The sequence below is a fragment of the Synchiropus splendidus genome, chromosome 16 (assembly GCF_027744825.2).
Source record: "Synchiropus splendidus isolate RoL2022-P1 chromosome 16, RoL_Sspl_1.0, whole genome shotgun sequence".
Classification (NCBI taxonomy): domain Eukaryota; kingdom Metazoa; phylum Chordata; class Actinopteri; order Syngnathiformes; family Callionymidae; genus Synchiropus; species Synchiropus splendidus.
This window is the reverse complement of record NC_071349.1, coordinates 12,459,303-12,483,642: the sequence shown is the minus strand read 5'-3', so window position 1 is coordinate 12,483,642 and position 24,340 is coordinate 12,459,303. Positions and strand designations below refer to the sequence as shown.

The following is a 24,340-nucleotide window of genomic DNA, read 5'->3' as shown; positions in this document are numbered from 1 at the left end:
AACGATTTTAATGATTAACATTTAACACAATTCATTACAAGCACTATAAAGGACTGTACAGAAAAGGCTGGTTTAACGTGATTACCTTACAAAACAGTTCCGTCCAAGCTCATGAGCAACACTGAAATGAATATATTAATTCTTTTTTTGTCCACAAATAAATTATCTGTTTCTACAAAATAAATTATTCAAGGCTTTGACTTTGTTTGTGCAAAGTGGTTCACCTCTTTAGTGGCTTTTTCCACTTTTCAAGGAGTTCAGGACGAAGGTGTCGCAGGAATGTCGCAGGAAGCGGAAAAGTTCTTCTGCTCTGCTGCGACTCAGACTCGCTTCTTTCTGCAGAGACTCCACTGAGCTGCAAGGAATAAGAGGGGTGATGGATGGACAAATAAGCAGAGGTGAGGGGAAGAGAGGAAAAAAAGGACATGAGGAAACATGGAAGCAAAGAGAAAAAAGAAGAAAGAAAGAGTAGATGAGGAAGAGGAGAGAGTACCTGTGCACCACAGCAGCCATGGAGGGGAAGTGCCAGGTCATGTTGAGTGCCTGGACCTGGTTCACTGCTGGGAGGCTTCGGCAGAACTGCAGAGCCAGCTGTCGCTGACCTTTGATCTCCGGGTTCACATTGATGCCGTGACCTTTGCGCTGCTCCAGCCGACCCAGTTCTGCCAGTAGATCCGCGCTCTCCTCTGCGCCGCTGCTCCACAGGAGTCGGGCGCCACTTGATACCAGTGCCGCCACCGTGCTGTCGTAGTAGCGGGTTCTCTGCAACGGTCGTGATGTCTCACCTGCAGGCAGAGCACGACTATGAACCAAAAGAAGCAGATCCGTGACTCAAACCCACAACATGACAAATCCTCCAAACCCTCCAGGCGCGTTCATAAACCAGGACCAGAACCAACCCAGTCACTTGGTTCGGTTCCCCAGGCACCTAAAGATGAGCCCAGTCTCATCTGGTCCAGAACCAGCACCAGAAGCAGAACCAGAACCTCCAGCAGTTCCTCGTCCTACAGGCCCTTTAGTAGTGGTTCTACTGGCCCGTAAGATGACCCCCACCACCCGAAGCTCCTCTGATCCCACGATCTCCAGAAGGATGGCTGACTGACCTGGTTTGGCCCGGTCCTTTTCCACAATCAGACAGACGCGCTCGAACTTCCCCATGAGACCCGTCACCCGCTCAGACAGGGTCTTGCGGTTCTGCATGGCGGCGATGTAGGACTCGACATGTCGCTCCACAGCAGTCCGGTTGCTGACGATGAAGTACCTTCCGTCCAGCGAGCAGACGTGGACCATGGCACCGTGCTGCTGGCGGAGGCGGGTTATCAGCTCAACGCTGCTTCCAATGCAACGACTGTCCACGAGGATGCGGAGCGGGCTCTTGAGGGGCTTGAACATAAAACCAAACTCAGTTCTGCGAGTGTGACGTCGAGTCGGACCTCTAGACCTGTCGTCACCTGCTGGTTGTGGCACCCGGTGACATCTAACTGGTTCTGTGGCTCGATGTTCTGGCAACACCTGAATGAGGAAACACTTCAGGTTCACTTTAATTCAACTTGACTTTTGACAAAACTGGATCACTCACCAGTCGTTTGGTTTCTGAATGGCGGACGAAGAAGACGATGGTTGAACAGAGACCGCCTTCTCTTCTTCGACTCCTCCCCCTTCTGCTTCCTCCTCACTGGAGTCCACCACCCGGATCACTCGAGACTTCTTGCTTCTGGTTGGCTTCACAACATCCTGATTCCTCGCCCGGACTCTTCGCTGAAGCACACGGCGCCTGGTGGCGTACTGACGCCTGCCATCCACGTATGAGTCCTCAGGCATCAACTCCACCATGTCCTCATCGGCTGCATCACTCTGTTCCTCCTCCTCCTCCTCTTCCTCGCTGCCCACCACAAAGCTGTCCTCTGCATATGTCTCGTCCTGCTCGGGCACCTGACGGACGCTCTGATGACTCGCTGTGCTGTCATTGATAAGCGACACATCAATTTCAGTCACTCACCTGCGAGAACACGTCCATGTTCTTGAAGTTTCTATAGGACATCTTAAACTTGCCGCGGGCGGCAGGGCTCCTCACAGATTGCAGGTAGACACCTCGCATCTCAGAGTCTGACACAAACAAGGACAGGAAGTGAGACAGGCCGCCACTTCCTGTTTGTTCAGCACACAGGAAAGTAATGTCACCATTCAGCCCCTGGCTCAGGTGCGAGTTGTTGACCACAAATCCGTCCAGTGAGCAGTTCTGATCATTGCCGTCTTCTTCGTCGGACGACACCTGCTCGTCCTCGGAGAGCTCCGCCTCCTGATCCAGGAAGTGCCGCGCCATGTTTGGGGCGCGAGGCTGCAGGGAAACGCAGGACTGAAACGTCAGATTCGGGAAAACCAGAGAAGCTGTACAGGAAGTCACGTGAAGACCTTGGTTTGGGGCTGTGCGGCCCGTGGGCTGTTGCTCCGACATGCCGGCAACTTGAACACATGCTGGCTCTGGAAATCATCGTCATCTTCCATCTGCTCGGACTGGAGGTCAACAAGGTCAATCTGCTGAAAGGTACATGAGGCGTTCAGGGACGGCTTACAGTGTCGAGTGGCTTGGAGCGTTTCCGGGTGGCGAGCAGCGGCGAGTCGGTGGCAGAGATATTGGTCTGCAGAGAAACAGGCCACAGTGTCTGTCAACCACGTGCTTCTACTAGTGAGTGTCAAATAAATCCTATTCCTGAGGAAACACTCACTCTGTCTGGAGAGAACACAACATTGCGTTGACGTCTGCGTTTGGTCACCACAACTTCTTCTTCACTGTCGCTGTCAACTGTGTACAATAAGGAGTAATCCACACACACACACTCTCATGAACTACACTTATGTGCACATCAACACACTCACTGCCAACAATTGACACAACCGCACACACCTGGTAGTAGAGAGAAGTCAGACACAAACTTCTCTTCTGGTCTCAAGCTACTTGATGTAATTTGTTCGGGCCGGGCAGGTGTTGGTTCCCTTGAGACCCCGGTTGGCTTGGCCACACCCCGACAGGTCAAAGGTGAAGCCTCAAGTGATGTCCGTCCTCTCCGTCTCTCTGCTGCGCTTTGTGGCGTTGGGACGTTGACCTGACGAGAGAGTCTGGGGAGCAGATTCTGGGGAGTGGAGCAGTAGACCGCAGTGGTTTGGGGATTGCTGGACTCAGGGGCTCCACGTGGGGCAGGAGAGATGGAGGTCGGAGGTTCCTCTTCTTGATCGGAGTCCAGAGAAAAGCCAAGGTCAAAGTTGACGGAGAAGTGGTCCCATGAGCTTCTGTCTGCTGATGTAGTGTCGCCAGAGGTTCTCTTGTCAGAGTGCACTCTACTCTCAGTAGTCTTCAGGTGGGTGCCATGATGATCCGACCGAGCGGCCCAACTTGTGGAGGCAGTCAGGTTTTCTGTGTGCTTCGATGTCCGTGGGGAGAGGGCGTCTCCGGGCGTTTGGACGTCTGGGATGGTCATTTGAAGAAATGCCTCATCGTCCTCAAACAGATCCAGACTGTGGTCATCTGTAAGCCCAGGGTCCTTCTCTTCTGATCCATCTCCATGCTTCACTCTGGTCCAACTGGCTGCTTCTGCTTCTCCGTAGTTAACAAACACCTCCTCCTCTGGCTCCTGATGTCCTCCATCTTCATCTTCAAAAAGATCCTCCCATGTTGGACTTCTGACCTCACCACTGCCCCTACTGGCTGGCTGTGGTTGAGGGTCCTGGAGCTCCTCATCCATTGGTCCTTCACCATCACCATCATCATCATCATCATCATCAAGGCCCAGGGTGAAGCTGACCTTGAAGGGTATAGGAGTCTCTGGTTTCAGAGCCTCCACAAAAACATCCATATCAAGCGGTAGCGGTGGTGGAGATCTGGACAGCAGCTCTGCCACGTTGGTCAGGATCACTTTGAGAGTCCTGTCAACATCTAAGTCCTCCCCTGAACGAGGAGGAAGTTCCAGCTTTTCCTGCGCATCTAAAGGTCCCCCCTCCATGATCCCTTTCTCAAAACCAGGACAGTCCTCAGGGACTGAGATCACCATCTGGTCGTGGGTTTGAAGATTTGAGGAGACGGTCCCGGCCTCATGCGGACTTCCTACATGGACCTCCTGGTTCACATATTCCAGCATAGATATCGGAGCAAGCGTGGACTGTTTGGAGACCTTTCGTCTCTTTCGGGTCACGTGCTGATCCGGTCCTTTGCCCAGGTATGGAAGTAGTTGCTGTTCATAGAGACACTCATCCTGAAAGCAGAAGAAGGGATTGGTGGTACTGGCAGGAAACAAGAACCAAGTTGATGAAGATGTTTCAAACACGCTTGAAATGTGGAGGAAAGATTTGCGTCAGATGATGCGGACAATGTTGCCATGGTGACTGAGTGCCATCTTTCGTCCCTGTCAGGCAATTTATGAAGATGTTTGCTACAATAGCATCCTGGGGTGAGAAAACCAGGCAGCTCCAGATTACCTGACCTGGAAGTGATCGGTCTGGAGTGGCGTCCTGCCTGGGCCGACGGGGTGTCGTCGAATCAGAGACCAGCAGGGGCAGGCTGGTCGATAAGTGGAGTCTTAATGGAGGAGACACGAGCTGGGGTGTTGGGGTGTTTCTCAGAGCCGACAAATCTGGGTGGATTGTTCTTCACGGATGTCAGCGAGCAACTTCTGAACTGAAGCTCCAGTTTAGCACTAAAGCTAACAGGGTTTTCTCATGACAAAGCAACAGTTGTATGTTGCTCCCAGTCAAACCCGTCATTGTTTATGGAAAGTCCATCGCAGACTTCCATGTCAGTGTGTGTTTGTTTCCTCAGCCCGGTACAGTCAGACATCTGGGTCAGCACACTGTGACCCAGATCCTGCGCCACGATGTTATATAACAGTTCTGAGAACTCGCAGTTACATAATCGCAGAGGAGGCTGGACTGCTCCTCCCCCCACCTTGCTCTCCCTCCTCCCCTCGTCCCCCGGCATAGGAGCATGCTCTTCTTATCTGACGGAGGAAAGTCTCAAGACACCTGAAAGTAGTTCTGGCCTGATCTTCGGTCAGACAGGAAACACTAGCTGTGCTGTTTCACTTCTCCGATAACCTTAATGTATACGCAATCAAAGTCTCTTCTCAGAACTTCAGTGGCACGAAATGTGAGCAGCAGACGGACAAAGCGCCTCACCTCGCTCTCGTACTTCATGGTGTCGATCAGCGCCATCAGCTGGACAAAGTGCTGGCAGCGCAGCGAGTGGTCCACCTGGTGTGTGGGGAGCAGTCTGTACTGCCAGTGTCTCCACTCCCACAGTGATAGGATACGAGATGGCCCCTGGCTGGGAACCTTTGAGAGAGCATCAGTTCATCCGTCAGCTTATTATGATCTCTATCACCACAAAAATTGAAGTCGAACCGGGGTTGTGGGCTCCTGTGGCAGCGACAGGAAGTGAGACGTCTCAAGGGTCGGCTGAGCTTCCTGTTCTCCGAGCTTCATGGTGGCGGTGTAGTCAGAGTACTCCAAGGTGCTCAATCCATAGAGCGGAGATTCAGCGTCAACTGCAGGACGCACGGTGAGCGTTAGATTCCCGACCAGGAGCTTCCTGTTTTTGGCTCTCACCAAGGTTCCTCGGGTGGATGAGTGAACTCTGCCCCTCGGAGTGTGACCGTCGTCCTCGGGAGGAGCGCCTGGAGACGCTGCTGCTTCGCTGGACAAACTGGCCGCTGGTGATGTACATCTTGTGCAGTACGGGGCGAAGGCCCTCGGGCAGCATGCGGGGGCTGCTGGGGTACATATGGAGGCCGCTTCTGTTCACGATGGACTTCACGACACTGCGTCGGTTGCTCTGACTCGTGTTGTACGTCTGTAAACAACGCCAGTCAGACTCTTGTCACCGGTCAGTAGTGGGTCAGAGCGTTCACTCACCCGCTCTTCTCGTCCCTCAGTGAGGATCACCACGATGCGACCGTGGCGCTGGCGCCCAGTGCGGCCCATCCTCTGCACCAGCCGAATCGGACTCTTCTGGGCGTCGAAGCAGATGATGAGATCGACCTCGCCAATGTCCAGACCTTCCTCACCGACGCAGGTGGACACCAGTGTGTTGAAGTCGCCCTGGCGGAACTTCTGGATCACCTGCAGCAGGTCCGCTGGGTCAGCAACAGTTACCAAGGTCTCCTGATGACATTTGATATAAAGAGAAGAAGGTTGTTCTACCTCAAGCTGCTCCTTCTGGGTGAAACCTTTGACGCCCTTCCCTGTCGAGGACTGACCCATAAAGGTCATGACCCTGATCAGGGGGGAGTGGCGGTTCAACATGGTGGCAATCTCCTGCACACTGTCGCGGAACGAGGAGAAGATCATGACGCGTGAGCTGGCGTGCTGAAGACCGGAACCTGCAGCCGCTGCGACGCCGACATGCATGTGTCATTCAAGTGTTGTTTGCTCTGTCTGTTTCTCACAAGTTCAAGACGAACAAACCTTCGTTCATGTTAGCATCTTTAAAGTGCTGCAACACAACCTCCTGTAGCTTCTCCAGTTTGGGGTGACTGTAGACGAATGGCTCGGTAGGACCTGGACCTGACAACATCCGAGTTTGAAGGGACAATAAGCAAAGAAGTCTTCATATGACATCATCGGTGTTCATGTGACGACACATACCAGCCTCTATACCAGCTGCCGGCGTCGCAAACATGGCCTCCATCTCCTGGTAGAGACTCAAGAACATTGGTGTCCTCTGCAGTTCGTTTCGAGCTCGAGACATTTCTGCCGAGGAGAAGAGGAGTAAGATAACACGTGACTGTCACATGACAAGAGTGAGACAGGTGTCACACCTCGGGAACCGTCCATAATTCCCTGCAGGTAGAGGAAGAATGAGCGCAGACCCGTCTGCAGCAGCAGCTCGTACCCGTGACACAGACTGATGCAGAGAGCGAAGTCGCCCTCCAGCATCCCCAGCTGGGGCCCCTGAAGACACAGCAGGCAGGCAGCCATCAGACCAAGTGTGTGTTTGTGTGTCTTATTGTGTGTGTTCCTGCCTGGATGTGTGACGGTGGGTTCTTGCGGAACTGGTCCCGGGCCAGGATCATCTGATACTTGGTGAGAGTCCGCAGATCTTTGTGGGTCATTGCCCGGTTCTGGACCAGGCGAGACGTGAACTTCTCCAGAATCTGAAATCAGAACACACACACACACCACAAACAAGTCAAAGGCTGCTCACTTCCTGCTTCAACTCCTGCTGACATCACATGTGTAGACACAAATGCACACACTGTCATGACACAGACGCACACGCACGCACACTCGTGCTTATAACACAAAGACAGGCGCACTAGCAGATGAATACAAAGACCACACAACAACACACTGGCACACAAATGAGACAGTCAATCACAATTTCACAAACAATCGCAAGTGCATACACAAAAGGTTACACACACACACACACACACACAAACAAAAACACGAAAAGATGAACAGTTTCGTAACTACAAAATAATTGACAAGATTCCTACTTTAGAAGGAGCATGTGTGCGCACACACCGACCCGGCTGTTGCCGTGGTGATGGGCAGAAAGGATGTACTGAAGCTACCCAAGTGGTTTGTGAAAATAAGGGGTTTTGTAAGGAGCAATTGCTGGTACAAGATGGTCATAATTGTTGACCCACATTCTGAGTGACAACTTGCTCAACAAGACTGGATGCAACAAGGCGACTCGTGTAGATCATCAGCACTAGTGGTAAAAACGACCCATTTCATTACAAAGAGTGACGAGTGACATGTCGTTCGGTTGTCATGGTTACGACATCTCACCTGTATCATGTGGAAAAACGAAATTCTCATATGACTCACAACACAGACGTACACAGAGAGAGAGAGCTGGTGAGCGTGTGTCTCAAAAGGTCATGAGAATTAAAGGTTGGCAGTTTAATTCCAGGCTTTAGGTGGATAATCTAGGTGGAACTGACGCTGGAACGATCAGCAGAACCAGATCGAGAACCCACTCCAGTGTTGTTGTTGTTGTTGGAGAGACAAGCAATCTGGAGGAAACATCTGAGAGAGCGTGTGTGTCTGCAGACTCCCACAGATTGCTGAGGATTATGTAACATTCTCTGTCTCACCTCCGCCTTGCTCAACTTCTTTCCCTCTCCACCTCCTCATCCCTCTGTTTGTCTTGCTCTCTTTACCTCCTCATCATGTTTCATGTCTCTGTCCATCTGTCTCAATCTTTCTGTACCACTATCCTTGTTTACCTTTTAACCTCTCTATTGCCCTCCATTCTCATTCGGTCGTCTTCCTAATCTCTCTGTTTCTCTGACCTCTCGTTCATCAGTCTCCATGTGTCTCTCTAACCAATCCCTTGCTCTCTCTCTCTCTCTCTCTCTTCATCCCTGCTCGCTCTCGTTCTCTACGTGCAGGGTGAGGGCAGCAGCATGGCGTCACAGATGAGTCAAAACAAACAAGGTAAACACAAGGATGAAGAGATATGAAGAGAGGGTTATTACAACAATATTTATCTGTATCTGCCCAAAAACTTTTCACTTTAGAAACAAACACTTGGTGGCTTTTATGTTTTCACAGTCGCCATGGCAACAATTTCTTTCCTTGAGGTGAAGTTTCCTCTCGAGTAAGTCACATCCTCCTGTATATTCAAACTCTGAAAGCTTCCCACCTCACTCATTCATAACTTGGCAACAGATGAACAGGACTCAAATCTGTGGTCCGGTTAGCTGCTGCTTTATTACAGTGGCATTATTCACATGTTGTTTTGAGACAATCAGGTCATCCAGATGGGACTCGTAGCATTGATCCAAAATCGGAGGGGGAGAGTGAAGTTGTAGCTGAGAATGGTGTAATGGCTCAAAGACAAAAGGAACCAGCTCAGAGAGATGAAAGGGCCATGAGGACAGATTCCTGGGTCTGGTATTAGTTACAGCTCTACTAACAGGCTTTGCTTTTAAGGTTCATTATGAGCTCTGTTTTCTGGTCCCCATAACATGGTGAAGTCACTAGTGTTGGCTGACATAAATCACATTTTTTTCCTCCACATTCTTCACTGATGCCTGAGTGACACCAGCGCCACATGCTTATTTTATTGTAACCTGCAAACATAAAATTAAGTTGAAGCACAAGTAAAATTTAAATTCAACTACCGATCCCACAGACACCCTGAACAGCCTTTGTTGTTGATTTTATTTTATTTTATTTTCTGTCAGCACTTTATTCCTAGTCGGTGGGATCCCCACTGACCATGGCAATAAATTTGATTCTGATTCTGAATGTGTTCCCAGTCCATGTCATCTACAATTTAGAGTCACCAAACGAAAAATAACTGAACACATTTAAAGTAATTTGCAACTGAAAGAAGGCGGTTCTATTGTTGGGTTGCGGCAGGAAGGGGAGGGGGGAAACAGGAGCGAGGAAGAGGCGAGTGCGCCTGCGCGGTCACGTGCTCTCCTCGTCTGCTATAAACATCGCAGTCACCTCCAGATAGCGAGCGACACACGAAGACCCGAGTCGTCAGTTTTTCCTCGTTTCCTTCGTCAAATCAGTCAGAGAGCCGAGCCTGCATGGCTCGGTGCAGTCAGCTGTAACCCGCGGATGGTCACCATGGCCTCGTTTGTCGGGGAAAACCGCTGAAAAAGTAACGACTGTCGAAACTCCGGGATCGAAACATCGACGAGCCGGACTGACACCTCGCGTGAGTCGAGTCTCTGAGGTCTTCTCTGAGGGGAACATGGATCGCGGCGGCTGCCAGATGAGCGGCGGAGGTGGAGGCGGCGGAGGCGGAGGCGGGAACGGGCCCGACCGACACGGGATGATCACGCTGGAGGACCTGGAGTCCTTCTCCGAGGACCAGCTGTCGGACTCGGGCAACGGCAGCTTGGAAGAGGAGGGCGAAAACATGGAGGAGGACGAGGATCCGGACCGGCTGCTGCACTACTGGCAGGACGTGGCCCGGGGCCACCAGGTGGAGGTCTCCGAAGGTAAACAATGAACTTGAAAACCGCTTGTTTGTTTGCGATCGGGTTTCTCTGCGAAAGTACGAGGAACTTGAGTTCGGCAAAGTGCTCTGACCTACTTTGCAACCAGTTCCAGTCGACAACTTGACAAGGGCTCCAAACCACAACTGAGCAGTGTTACACAACAATCTGTGTTCGATTGCGTCTCTGTGATCATGAGACAACAAGACCCGCGGGGTTTGTGAAGATCAGATTCGAACACGATGGAGCGTGGCAGGCTTCATGAACTAGAGCCCAAGGTTCATCATCTAGTGTCAACAACCCTAGCGAGACACTCAAATGTGATTTAAAGGTGATCTACAAAATGTTAACCTGGAGTTTAACAAAGCAGTGCTTTAACTCTCTTGATAATCAAAATGATGAACACGCTTTTAACATGACAAAGTGCAGGAGTTTCGTGTTTTAGATCATTAATAATCCAAGAACTAAAACAAAACTTGTTATTTGGATCATTACTGAGCTTCATCTGGTATGAGTTTAAAAGTGACAACTTATTTAACCCAAAAGACGCAACTTACTTTTCATGAAGTGCTGGATTACTGTTGAAAGTAAAAGAAAGTAACGCTGATTTGTCACGAAATGATACTGAAATGATAATGACAAACAAATCCAAGAGCAAACAAAAGTTGCCGTTTCATAAATGATTTTAAAAACAGGTCACACCGTTCCCTAATTATGTGAATTCATGCAGCACAAATGTGAGTTTCAGCAATTAAAAAAAAAAACTGGTGCATTTCGCATGCTTCAGAATTCCTAAAACCTGCCGTCATACGTTTATTCGTCTGCAGATTGAATGTGACCTACAAACTCGAGACACTAATCCGCAAAGAATCTTCTGTTTTCAACTTTTTCCCCCCCGAAACATTTGAATGTGATTTTAAGCTGCTCTGAAAGGTTCATGGAACCACTTAAAGTTTTCCACGTCTGTTACTTCTGCAAGGAAACCCTGAGCTGAAAGGTTGAGAATTATGACTCAATTCACCACAAATGTCGTCAGCATTTCAGTCGTGCAGTGAATTTATATATATTTTTTTTTACAGAGGATGGCTGCGACTGAACGACCAGAGAACACTGTGTTGAACATCTGAAAAATAAAGTCTTAATTTATAGTTTTTGTCTCAGATGACCAAAACACACAACAGAAAAATGAGCAGTAGTCATCTTTTGATTCCTTATGTGTGTGCAACAGGCGGTTGTGTTAACTTCACATCAGTGCAGTACTAATGTTAATATGTGTGTATGTTAGATGGAGTTGGCGCAAGTTTGCGTTTTAGGTGTGTGCTGATGCATTTGTACGCAAGCAATTTAATGCGCTCCATTGCGAATGCGTTTTGGTTTGTGCGTGTGAATAGCCACATGTGCAAACATGTTGTGTCGGTGAGGTTTGGTCCTCAGACACCAAACTAGCTCAACAACATTGCGATCAAGTAGCTGATGAACTACTTGCGTTGAACAGTAAACTATGACATGCGCACATTGACACTGATTGAACTTGGCTGCAGAATTCGTTTCTGTGTCTCACTGTTTGTTTGCACCCAGTACGTGTTGTTATTTGTAGGTGTGCATGAGTGCGAGAGAGATCTGGACTGTTCTATTGAAAAAAGTTTCTCACCCCTGTGTGTGTTTTACTCCAGGTACTTGACCTGCAAACAGTCGAAAACCTCTGACTATTTTTGTTTTCACTAAAAAGAATCTGGGTCACTCGCATAGTAACCACTGCTTGTTTTATATCCTCATCACATGACCCTCTGGTTGATGCCCCGTGAACAAGCACAAGGACAAAATGGCGGTTAAATTATCTGCCAAACCGACTGAAGTGTGGTCGCCAATTCTTTTTCGGCATCGTCCGTTCATTTAATAGTCGCTGAGTCGTACAGCAGTATTTTTAAAAAAAGTGCTCAGCTGCTGTGCTGACCTGAGTCAGGAGGTCGGTTCCTCGACGGGAACTGTGCGACTGCTGGGGTCCAAAGGTTCTCTGCGGTGTGCGACTGTGAATGCTATCAGGGCGTTTCCCTAACAGCCACTTCCTGTCTCGCTAAATGACCTGACGGTAAATATACATGTCTTTGTGTTCGATAATACTAAAGCCACAACTATTAAAATGTCTGAGGAACCGGATCAACCAGGTCTGAGCTACCCAGGGCAAGAGGCAGCCATGTTGCCCCAGGGTAGCGTGAATGGAAAACAGAGTGCAGGTTTCTGGTGCAGTTGAATTGTTCTTGCCTTTGACTGTCATCTTTTGATACAATGGTATTACAGGTATCTGGAGGGAAAACACGAGCACTCAGATATGTTAGCACGGAGAACAGTAGCACAGACCAATACGTTGCCCCACCCACACGACTAATTGGGGATTTAGCTGAAAATCTCAGGCTGGGACTCTGACGCAGGCGGATTAGCTCCCTGGTTCCGTCACCTGCTAAGCCGAGAGAACCAGCTCCAGGACTGAGGAAACTTCTGGTTGTGATTAAACCCTTTCTGAACTGAAGAACTGAATGCGAATACACACCAATGAATACAACACACTCCTAGCCTGAAACGTTTGGTGCCCAGGATGAGACCCTGACTCACACAGGGGTGGCAAAAAGAGACCTTTCACCAAGACTTAAATTAGCATTTGCTACCCTGTGCGCTAACCTAACCTGCTACTATCCTTGCTAATGATACTTGAATTACTAGTGTGACTGCGTATTTACCACCGCAATTGATAAAATTTAGATTACCTTCTACTGCATTCTAGTTTTTCCTTTTTCTGCTGCAACCACTGAAACACTTAAACAACTGCCGCTAGCTGTGCTACGACGTTTGATAGCATGTCAGTGTTTAGTATTGATCTGACCCCAGTGCCTTAACAGTTAACCATATACAAAGACAACATTATTGAAGTGTTATGGCTTTATTCTGTGAAACCAGGTCGGGGCGGCCGTTACGAGGTCGACCATGGGAGCTCGTAGCCTCAAAAGTGGGTAATGGGTGCAATTTTGAGTACCTGCAATTTCCCTGTAAGTGGTCTTTTATCAGCCGAAGACCCAGAACCTGCGTTGGTCTGAGGAATTATCTACGATTACGCACAAAACCTCACCGCTGTGGTGCATAATGGCAGTCATAATTGACTTTCTCTTCTTTTGTGACTCTTCTGAAGTAGTTGCTGTGTGAACAGTTGTGGTAATGGGACTGAGGTAATCATGGGTAGAAGCGTAGTTGTGGATACAGTTGTCGGTACTAGTGGATAAGTACTCGCCAAAATGCACTTGTTATCGGTTGGGTGAAATAAATGCCTCTCTCCCGTAGCTTCCTCCCTAATCTCCAAACCCTGGCCTCCTGGAGTTTGTTAATCCTGTTGTGGTGCTGGAGTAGTTCACCTAGGTCGAACTGTGGCCGGAGCCATTAATCCCACAAAGATGCCGTGACTTCAATTTGTTGATACTTGGATGAGCAGAAAGTGGGTCGGGTGCGGCCAGGTTTCAGACTCTCAAATGTTTGTTTGGCCCTGACAACCTTTAGTCCCCACCATCTGGATCAGAACATATATCTCAATTAATTTGTTGATGCTACATGATCTACCGTACATCTAGTGGTCCAACCCTGTCGGTACTATTGTGAAGTCTACAACCCATGCAACTAACTATTCTACAACTACTGCTCATGACTTCACTCTGACTTGAGAACCTTTTGTGAGAACCTGTTTATAGTCTAAAGGAGTACAGAAAACAGGTCGCACAACCAAACCTGTGATACAAAAGTTTATGAAACCAGGAGGCTGCTGGTTGATGTCAAATTGCGTGTAGACCATCGATCATGTCGCAACAGATTGGTGTGCCAGGGCGAAGGCGTGTTTGTGCACTGGCGTGTTAAATGGCATCTGTAGATCGGTGATTACAGAAGCGACTGACGCAGCAATTACTTTTCAGCAGGAAATTACTGGAGGATTTGTGCTCACCTGGAGGATCATCATAAACACACTCAAACATCTGTTGCTGTGGTAACAATCGGCATTCATATCGGCAAAACACTTCTGCTGGATTTTTTTGGAGCTAACAAAAATCTTTAACGCTGCCAGTGGCATCTGGTGCGTTGTGATGAGATAGACCCGCAAACACGTCCCTCTTGTGTTAATGCAGAAACAGTTGCTCCCAAAAACCCCACACAGCTCCTCCTAATTATTCCATGGAGCGGGTCAGAAGCTGGGGCAGGACTGAGTCGATACCTGGTGTCGGTCAGCTCCGGTCAGCTCGCGCTCCATCAGCTCTAATCAACATTACGCACTGTGATTTCCTGGCACTGAACTGGGTCCATCTGGCACCAGCCACCCGCACTGTCTGCTGAGAGGCTTCTGGAAGTTAACCTGGCTGAGATCAAAAGGGTGACGGGTACATGGCGAGTCCCAGCCCGACAGTCCGTGACGCGTTTCCTCTCCCTCTTGTCTACAGAAATGGCTGAGCCGATTCAGCAGCTGACCACAAACAACCAAGGACGCAGTCAGAGGGAGCATGTCCCGTTCACCTTGCTGTCCCGGAAGGAGAAGGTATCCACTGGCTCATGCCCTATTCAGATACATTCACGCTTCACAGTGACTAGCAGGACTTTCGCACTGGCTGATAGAGACATTCCAACCAATAATCCCTAACATTATGACCACAAGGGTTCGTATTCATAGTGGGTATGTTTGGTCCAGTAGCTATGGCTTTACCTGAACATATCTAAAGGTGGTAGGGGACTGGGTTAGGGTTATGCCCGGGTTAGGCCTTTGGAAAAAACCCATTGGGTAGGCCATATGCAAGACATTGTGCCATGTGGTTTGGGCCCGTTCAGGAGGTCAAAGACAAGCCTTTGGCTGTTTATCCAGGAGACTGGATTACCAACAAGAGTTCTCATGGCACCAGGGCTCCCAGACCTCCTGAATTCTCAGACCTCCTGAATTCTCATGTATCTTTGGGACACTTGGGAACTGAATCTATCTGATCCAATCGTATGTGAACTCTTATATTTTACTGAAGGTATATACAATTCCAGAGGACTATGAAGAGGGAAGGATGAAGGTGTGAGGCCATTTGACTCACTAATACATTTGACGTGTTGACACAATCGTACATTTGCCACCTTGACTCCATTGTGTGTTACTCCAGTGTCACCCAGTGCACTAAGCCAATTACCTCCTTAGGGGGTGCATAAATAAAGAAGGCTAATTGGTTTAACTTGAGTTAATTAGATCATTAAAACTTGGCGGGAGGCAACACTCAGACAAAGGGCGATAGCTGCTTTCTATTCTAGGCTGAAAAGCGGTGTATATAGAGGATCGTGAGTCATGTGTGTCAGGTGGTGCTGGAAGGTCAGATAACTGATGAAGGAGACATACATAATAGGAAGTTCAGAAATCTTCTAATATAACATAGATCTCACTTTCAATATGCTGCGAATGGACTCTCTTTATCATTGTTCAGAATCCCAGACAGGTTGGACCTTATTCGTGTTATATGTGTGTTAGTTTGCCATCCCCGTGTGAGACACTTGATCCTTCTTCAGGCATGTGAAGCACAGAACTTTCTCACATTTGACGTCTTGTAGGTTCTATTATGACGCACTTCATGTTGTAACCATAGGAACACGTTCCTCAACCTTTTCATGGCTGAACAATAGGATTCTATTCAAAGCTAGAAAAGGTCGTGCTGGAGCCTGGCTGAACCGCTGTCATCTGTGTTCTCACAGTGCGGGGAGCTCCTCTATGAGAAGCGTCACTATGAAAAGGGCCACTGGGCTTGTATTACCATGCGGGAAGACACTTACGAGCAGAGCATCTGCTATGGCTTCATGAGGATAATGAGATACATCTGCCAGCAGAACTCCTTAGGTGAGTAACACTCAGGACAGGTGAGAAGCACTGACTATAACAGAGGTAACCTGGACTGGACTTTCTTCTCCTCTGTGTGTCCAGGTGACTACCTGGGCATGTCACTGCCCATCGTCACGGTGGTGCGTACGAATGACATACACACCACGGTCTCCAACGATGTCACAGTGGCATACTACTTGCCTGCTAACCACCAGGCTCAACCTCCACAACCTCATGACAGTGACATCATTCTGGAGATCTGGCCGGCCACCATAGTCTACACCAGGTGAACACTATACCCTAATATCCCTGTTGAATTTCAATGCATGTCATTTACGCCAGCTCAACTCTTAAACATGTTAGCATCCAGAAGAGATGGAACAAAGACATTTTCACTCCTAAGGCGTAATGTATTGACAGTCATCTAGTACAGGGGTTCTTAAGCTTTTTGATCTCGGGGCCCAACTTTTCCACAGCAAATGGGCCAAGGGCCCATTCAAGTAATACAACTGATTCATTACGGTTTCATTTGTGTCCAATAACCATAAATACTTAAACATTTACAAACCAAACCCTTGTGAAGTGACGTGAAACCATGTGATCAGCGCAAAGATATTTGTCATCGAAAAGTCCAATCAGCAGCAGAAGCAGGTGCAAGTCATATTCATCAAATTTACTAAAGAAAAAAAGAAAAAAAAAATGCTTGATGCAAACTGCTGAGAAAATTGAAAAAAACAAAACTGTATGTCAAGAATAAAATTTTGAGCAAAATAAATATACTAAAGCAATGTCTAAATATCGTGAAATAAGAATAATATATATATTTTTTTCAAAATATAAATTAAAGATGATAAAAGTGTAAATGAAAGTATTGCCATCAGAATTTGTAATCAATTTTAAAATCTGCTCCAGCAGGTGCTTTCATGAACTGCGTTTACTGTTGGGGGTGCCATGACTTTCTTTTTCATTCATTCTCCATAGTAACTATCACAAATTTGCAGCTGTCAAGTCAATTCAATGACACACTACTGCCACTATGTGTGACTAGTAAAACTGAACGTCTCACGGACCAGAGGTGTAAAATAAAATACTTTTTGCGGCCCTCTAGGCGGCGCTCACGGCCCAACCACGGGCCTCAGCCCTAAGGTTAAGAATCGCTGATCTAGTGGACTTAAGCAGAGCTTCTAGCTGTTCAAAAATATTTTTTGTATAAAATGTATTCCTAGATTTTAAGGAGGGTCAGCCCATGACTGAACCCATACTTTTTTTTACGTGTTGCATAGTTCGGCGGCGTCATGAAATGCCACAGGGGAAAAACATTTGATTCGAATGAAAGCAGAATGCGACGACTAACAATATGTTACGCAGTAGGAGGCAGAATACGTCAGTTGTGCATCTCAGTCAGTAACATAACATTGTGAATATGTTGTTCTTCCGCATTGCAGGCCCTTCACCGGTCCCACCAATGAGATCACCATCATCGAACAGATCAACGCCATGGCGGAGGTGCTGGACTCCCCTGGCGTGTGCATGAACGACTCCTTCATCGTGGCGGGCTACACCAACCCAGCCCACAGCAACCGTCAAAATGAGATCTGGTTCTTGGAGCGACGCTGATTCTTTTGTGACCCGTTAAAGCCTTTTGAAAGACACCCACCCCTGCCCAACTGCAGATTCCCCCTTAGCTACAGACTCAGGTGCAAGAATCTCTCCACTCCCACCCACTACACCCACCCAGCACACTCCTTAGACTGGGGCTTGCTAGGAAAAAAAAAAGTCAGACAACAGAGCCTCAAGAGTGTCGCAGACACCACCACCGTCAACACAGTGATTCCTGGTGTCTCAACCATTCACGTCACAGAAGCGGCCGCGAAAAAACAAGCAGTGTTCAGGGTAGAATTGTTGGATTACGGTGAGAAAATTGCAAAAACCAGCAGCAGCTGGTTTCCCTGTGGACACGAAGCCTTCTTGTGCTCCCCGCACCCCGTCAGCTTTTAACGTCTGTTTCATTTGTTCCCCAAGTGTTGCATATCCCTGTCATTCTTCAGCTAGCTTAACCAGTTCATTTAGCCATTTGTCTTTTGTGTTTCATCTATAAAGCTATTTTCTATTCAACTGCAATATCATCATTAGTCACTGAAGCTGGGCTAGTGCTGTCCAACTGAACCCGCCTCGTGTTTTGCATCTTGCTGACTTAAACTCCATCATTCGTAATCCTTTCAAACCTGTCAATTTTGTACTTGTTCCCTATATTGTCCATATATTTTTGTGTCAAACAAAAGTCTAAAAAAAGGCCACAAGCACCTTTGCTGTTGTGGCTTTCCTGCTCAAGAAGATATTTTTGTACAACCAAACAATCCAGGACGAAGCCCAAAAGATGAACATCAAATCATATTGATATTTGTATTGTATCGACTGATGTTGTGATGCCACTTGGTGTTGTTGCGGTCATATACAGACGCTGACCAGTGCTGAGGTCAGTTGCTCAGTGAATGCCCAGCTTTCCTGGCGACGGCTTTTGAAAATCATACAAAGACAAAGCTACAACTTCTAATCTCAGACCTAATCTAGACACCACCAGGACCTGCGTGTACATGTGTGCACATGAATGTACAACTCGGGGGCGACGCTGCAGAGAAACAAACCAAACATGATTTTACTGCTGAAAGACAATCAACTCAAGTATAGAAATCTAAGTATATATGAATATATATGAAGCATTCCTCTGGCTCACACAGAAATAGACACCTACATACCTCTACTCATGCTTTTCTACTCTATGTCGATGTTAGCGCCCACTACTGTACTGCTGCTGCCGTCAAGAAGGAAGGAAAAAAAGCCTCAACTGTTCCAGTTTGCTGATCCTCACCAACAGGATGGAAGCCTCTGCATTCTTCTGACTGCTTTGAAACTACTGAGACATAGGAAGGGTACAGGTTCGATTCCCAGTGTCAGGCAGGATGGAATCAGAGACGGTTCAAGAAAATGGAATTCCAAAGAGTACAATATTTTTCAGCTTCTGGTTTGGCAGGAACGCTGAGGGCTTTTGTTTCTCCCTTCTTGTTCGGTTTTTGCTTCTCATAGTGACGCGATCGTGTGCTGTACTGTGAGACTCAAGTGCAACGACAAGAGCTACTGTGGTTTTTCTTCGTCCAATAAACGTGATTGTCTCCTGCACGCTGGTCCGACTCTGATTTACAACTCAAACCGTGAGCTTGAGAGGCGGCTCGGTCGACAGGTGTCAACTGTCACTCTTACCCTGAAATGTGGGAGCAAAGTCCTTCGTTTTAAGAATACTGACCTGTGGTGCCCACTTTGCCAACTCTCAGCCACATGAAGCTGGTTTTTCGCTAAGATTTTGTCCGAGGGTGTCCCCATAGCCCCCTACTTAACTCCTACAAAAGGGTGTGGCTGCCACCCAGGAACAACCTATTTCTCCATATCTGGTTTCTGAGCCTTTCAAAAGAGGCAGAAAGTAGTGAACAATCCAGACAATAGTTGGGACTAAATAGCTCTGGGAGTTAATGTGACTAGGGTTGCAAAATTCCAGGAATTTTCTAAAATGGAAACTTCCCACAGGAATTCATAGGGAACCGAAATGGAGTTGTTGAGGAAGGTATGGGTGGGCTCTCACAGCTCCAGCCCGAGTGGGGCACATGAACAGCTCCAGTCAGTTCACATATAAGCTTGGATATGTTATATACTCCTGGTTAGATCCTCTGAATTTCCACTATCTCCATGAAAGTTTTGATTATGAAGTGGTGGTACCTCGGCTTTCGAACTTCTTAGACTTCGAACAAATCAGAGTTCGAACAAAAAATTCGCGATTTTTTGTTTCGGATTTCGAACGAAAATCCAGAACTCGAACAACCCGAAAAAAGCAGGAAAAAAACATAACGTGCGTGGACCGACCAGCTGACCCACAACGCGCTTTGTTATTGTGTATAACGCAGCCTCTGTATGCAGACGTGTCCCATTAGCTACATTTACTGACTGTTTTTTCTTCATATTGAGGTGTAAAACCTTTCCCGTCTCCACACTGGACCGTGGTAGAGTGTCACAGGGGAGGTGCTCGCTCTCCACTCCTCCGAGGCTGGAGCGCGCACTCCAGGGTTTGATGTCCTGTTGTCGGCTGGAGCTCGGATCGCTTCTCGAACGGCCGTCTGGAACGGATTGTGGTCAAGAACCGAGGTGCCACTGTATCTCCAAAATTCCAGTTTCAACCCCAAGTTAGACATGGATGAATGAAACTCTGGTAACTACCGCTTGCCTCACACTCTCTCTCCACCTCACTCCTGAACCACTTGGCCTGGTCTCGAGCCAGCAGCAGGTGCTTGGCTGCTTCATTCTCTTGATTTGTCCAGCCATCACTCAGGTCTGCCCCGGCTGCAGTGACCCCCTTTCACACCGCAGCACCTGTAGTGCGCCCAGCAAACCTCTGCCCAGCGAGTTCCGGACCACCAGAGGGGTCCACACAAAAGGGCTGCCAACCCACAGCATGAAGACAAATCCCTCCATTACTAATGTCAGAGGCGTTTCAAAGGCCCCGTGTGGCTCCGGGGTTGCATCATGACCACTCATCTTCACTGGTGTCCTCTCAACAACATGGACAGAACTTTCCACACGAGCTTATTCTTTTCTTCTCTGATCACCAACCTGTGCTGCTTCATCAACACCAGAACCCCACACACTTCCTGGCCCAGACAATACAGACCCTTCCAATCACCTGGATTCATTTCAGTCTCATTTAACCACTAGAGAGGGTGCCATACACATTTCCGCCAGTAGATGGAGGTGTGACATCAGAACTCAAATATGTACTTTCATTGCAGTTAGCATCCAGATTTACTCTATTAATTCCAAAATAGGAAATCATACAGTAACAGTCAGACTATAGATTTCATTATGATTTAAATATATTCTTTTAGATCTGAGATATGTCTGTAATATTTAAGTCACTATTCATGCCATCTTTCAGTGTATAATTATAGAGTAAATGGTAACGGTTGAAGTGGGGCGGTCACTGTTCACACTTCCAAGTCGGGCACCATATTGGAAAAAATCTCAAGCAAATTTAGGAACTCTGAGATCACAATCTTATTTTGTATAGAAGGAAAAGATACTAGGTTTGGAGAATGGTGGTGCTCCACTGGGTCCTACCTGCAGGTAGAGGTTCTGGTAGCCAGTCAGTGTCTCTCCCAGTGGGACCACCATCTTCTCCACGCTGCGCTGGTGTGAGTACGCCTGGAGGTCTGGACTCTCCTCTGACCGGAGCTCCAGGTGAGAGATCAGCAGGTTGGAGATCACAGATTGGATCGCCTGCACACATTCAGTACATCATGATCTTAATTTTTCACAGGATAGAGGTGAAGGCATGACAGCTGATGTATCTGTGTGAGAAGATGTTTCTGTGAAGTTCTATTCTACTCCAGATAAGACTTATGATCACTGTAGGTGATGAAATTGTAAAGGCACAGAGGATATTTCATGAAATGATTTTGGTTCCAAATGACGGCTAAAAGAAATCACGTTTTTTTAAATGCTTTAATCCCGGTGCCATGTCCACAACAAGCTCACCTTGACGTCGGATCCTGGCGTGGCACTCAGAGCCAGAACCCTGAACTGCTGTGTCTGACTGGCCAGCTGTCGGATCACCTGAGAAGGTCAAGGGCAGCTTGGTCGGTCAAACTTTCCCATATGGGTTATTCACAAATGTTGGTGTGTGTGTGTGTGTGTGTACCTGACAGTAGGCGTGGTTTCCCAGAGCCTTGTGGGCTTCATCAATCACCAGACATTTGACCTGCTGGGCCGGGCAGGTGTCTCTGGCTAGGTCGTTGACCATCACCTGAGGCGTGAGGAAGAAGACCCGCTTGGACTTCCACTGCTCCTGCCGCTGCTTGGCGGCCGTGGTTCCTGGTGAGAAAGAAAGTATGAGCAGATGAATCCTACATAGACAGTAATGTTAACTCTGTCACCTGTTAGCTCTGCCATGTGAACCTGCGGGATTCCCATCACATGGAAGCAGGCCTCGATCTGCTGCGCCACCAGAGGTTTGGTTGGAGCCATGAACACGATCTTCGCTGACGGGTACCAGCGGTAGAAGTTGTACATGACCACAGAGGCCACAAAGGTCTTTCCCAGACCTGTGGGGAGACACACCAGCGTGTTCTGGAACAGTGCGGCCTCCGAGATCTTCAGCTGGTACTCCCTGACGGGGTAGTTCGTGGGGTAGATCCAGACGTCAGCGGCGGAACTGTCAAACCCAGGAAGGTTTGGGAAGGTCTTCCCAGCAGTAGCTGTGGGAGCCACAGTCTCTGTCTCCTCGTCTTGTATCTTCTTCTCGGCTTCATAAACAGCCACCAACATCAGGTCATCGTCTTCACCCACCTGGTTTCCCACTACGGGGTTGTCAGAGGTCAGACATGACTGTTGACCTATCTCCGGCCACAGCGGCTTTCGAACAGGAACCGCTGCGGGGACCTTCGCCGGGTTGTTTAGGGTCGCTTTCCGCTTAGTAGTGGCTTTCTTGGTGCCCGGCGGCGGGGCAGACGTCTTACTCTGGGGGGCAGAGGATCCCCATGTTTGGAACAAAGTCCTCTGGTTCGACCCACCGCTCATTTTCCTCCACTGTGATGGAACCGCTGCGGAAGTCCCGCCACTCGACGAGAGCAACAACGTCAGCAGACACTTCCGTTCACAATATTTTAAAGTAAAAGCCAACTGGATAAGCGTGTTAAATTCGCTAACTCTATAGCGATCCAAACATAAAAAAATATATTCCTCCTTAACTAAGTTTTCTCATGAATTGCTATAAAACACGTATATCCCCACAACTGTGCATGATATATAAATTCACTAGTATTAAGCTTTTATTATGAAGTCTAACCCCGGAACAAAACTTCCAGTCTTCCGACCCCGCGCTTCCTCAGTTTCCATAGTGATGGACAGAAGTCAGTGGGAGAAAACGCTCACTCTTTTTCAGGTAACGACGCACTTTTGTCTGAACCCTGAGTCATTAAACGTTAGTAGCGGGATCATAAATCAAAGAGGTCAATTCAGAAGTGTTCATCTAGGGCCTTCGTTATGAGCTTATGAATCGCGGGCTAACTGCTAATGTTTTTAGCATTGACGTAACTGCTTTAAGTAACCCACGTTGTGTAAATGTTTAATTATTAATCTTCATTCAAATCTGTCTCTGGATGAATTTAAATGTAGACAGATATATCTTATTATAAAACTTTAACTTAGTCATTCTGTGTGTTGACAGACCAACAAACTCGGTCATGAACTATTCTGCCCCACAGTCATTTCACGCATTCACGCACACCTAAATATAAGCCTTAACTTAACACTTGCACGGCGTCCCACGATGAGGCTCTTCCTCTGGTCGCCTGGGGGATGACTTGGCTCCGCACCTGACCTCTCAACAAACAACCAGAGCTAGCGCCACATTCACAGTGTTGTTGTTCAGAAGCTCCCAAATAAAAGTCTGTTTCCAGGCGCGTGCACGTGGACATCTGATCCGAGAAGAAGTCCGTCATGCGCGAGAGAACTTCATCGATATCGTGACTGAGATCGACGGAGGTCTTGAGCATTTAGTGTGGCGGAGCTCCGTCATAGCCACGCCCCACTTTACTGACACGGTGAGGCTGTGGTGTTCCGTTTTTGTTGTGTACGTTGTTTTCAGCAGCAAACTTTGCATGTTTTTTTTAACCCCTGTACCCACCAGGATGGACCTCTGCAGACCCAAAATTATGATCTGGCAGCAGAGAGTCTGCTGGCTGAGGTGCGACCTGTAGATCAGGGTCTCAATCTGCAGAGGACAGAAGCTGAGAGAGACGACTCTCGCATGAGCAATGACGGAGAACTGGACTCACCAGTGGGTGGAGGGCTGAAGGAAAACATGAGAGATGTCTGGACCGGTACGGACCAGCACGGCCGTCCCCAGAAGGGTGAGTCTGAAGAATCAAGTTAGACAAAAAAGTTCTGCTTATCAGCTTCCACACAAACCTTGTTGCAGGTCCTCTGCTGGAGAACATCCCCAGGACCCCCGAGGACCTGCAGCTCCACAAGGACGCCCTGACCATGGAGCTGATCTGGCTGCAGCAGGCCATCCACAGCAGGAAGAAGGTAGCTGCAGCCTTAGTTGTCTTGAATTTATCTTGATATCTTTGAATGTTTAATCATGAAAACGGAGGTGTTTCATGTGGAATGACCATGGAGGGCGTCCTCTTGTCTTGTCTCCTGCTCTGCAGTATTTGTCTCTGAAGTCCAAACTGACCAGCTGAAGAACACTGAACACTCCAGAATTGATTTTCTGTTTGTGAATAGTTATGACTGATGTAAATAAAATCTATTTTTGTGAACAAAGCTGTCATCATCTTCTTCTGAGGCTTCTTCTCTGATTACGTCTGAGACAAAGGTCCGCCCTTTACGGGTCACATGACCACAGCAGCTTCAGTTTCTGCCAAGTTTGATTTAAACAGAGCTGGCGTGTTTATTCAGCTCCAGCTCC

General features: G+C 48.0%; 3 protein-coding genes across 3 annotated transcripts; 2 read left to right on the top strand and 1 right to left on the bottom strand.

Annotated features, from left to right (window-relative positions):
* Positions 1-13: 13 nt before the first annotated feature.
* Positions 14-23,409, bottom strand: fancm (FA complementation group M). The gene is made up of 24 exons (XM_053846004.1): positions 21,801-23,409; positions 21,566-21,738; positions 21,403-21,480; positions 20,986-21,144; positions 7,011-7,142; positions 6,807-6,939; positions 6,634-6,738; positions 6,454-6,552; positions 6,190-6,377; positions 5,902-6,108; positions 5,596-5,839; positions 5,392-5,534; positions 5,167-5,322; positions 2,906-4,247; positions 2,727-2,803; positions 2,574-2,639; positions 2,413-2,514; positions 2,182-2,338; positions 2,000-2,106; positions 1,580-1,932; positions 1,452-1,512; positions 1,104-1,383; positions 494-785; positions 14-355 (listed from the first exon to the last, which is right to left on the bottom strand). Exons 1-24 carry the CDS (start codon positions 22,441-22,443, stop codon positions 229-231), a joined length of 5,424 nt encoding a protein of 1,807 aa, XP_053701979.1. The 5' UTR covers positions 22,444-23,409; the 3' UTR covers positions 14-228.
* soul3 (heme-binding protein soul3) lies at positions 9,442-19,000 on the top strand. Its single transcript, XM_053846016.1, has 5 exons — positions 9,442-9,959; positions 14,426-14,520; positions 15,702-15,843; positions 15,928-16,111; positions 17,271-19,000. The coding sequence occupies exons 1-5, from the start codon at positions 9,710-9,712 to the stop codon at positions 17,440-17,442; spliced, it is 843 nt and encodes a 280-aa protein (XP_053701991.1). The 5' UTR covers positions 9,442-9,709; the 3' UTR covers positions 17,443-19,000.
* Positions 22,735-24,192, top strand: iqcc (IQ motif containing C). The gene is made up of 5 exons (XM_053846017.1): positions 22,735-22,807; positions 23,325-23,468; positions 23,555-23,777; positions 23,846-23,955; positions 24,081-24,192. Exons 1-5 carry the CDS (start codon positions 22,766-22,768, stop codon positions 24,111-24,113), a joined length of 552 nt encoding a protein of 183 aa, XP_053701992.1. The 5' UTR covers positions 22,735-22,765; the 3' UTR covers positions 24,114-24,192.
* The last annotated feature ends 148 nt before the right edge of the window (positions 24,193-24,340 follow it).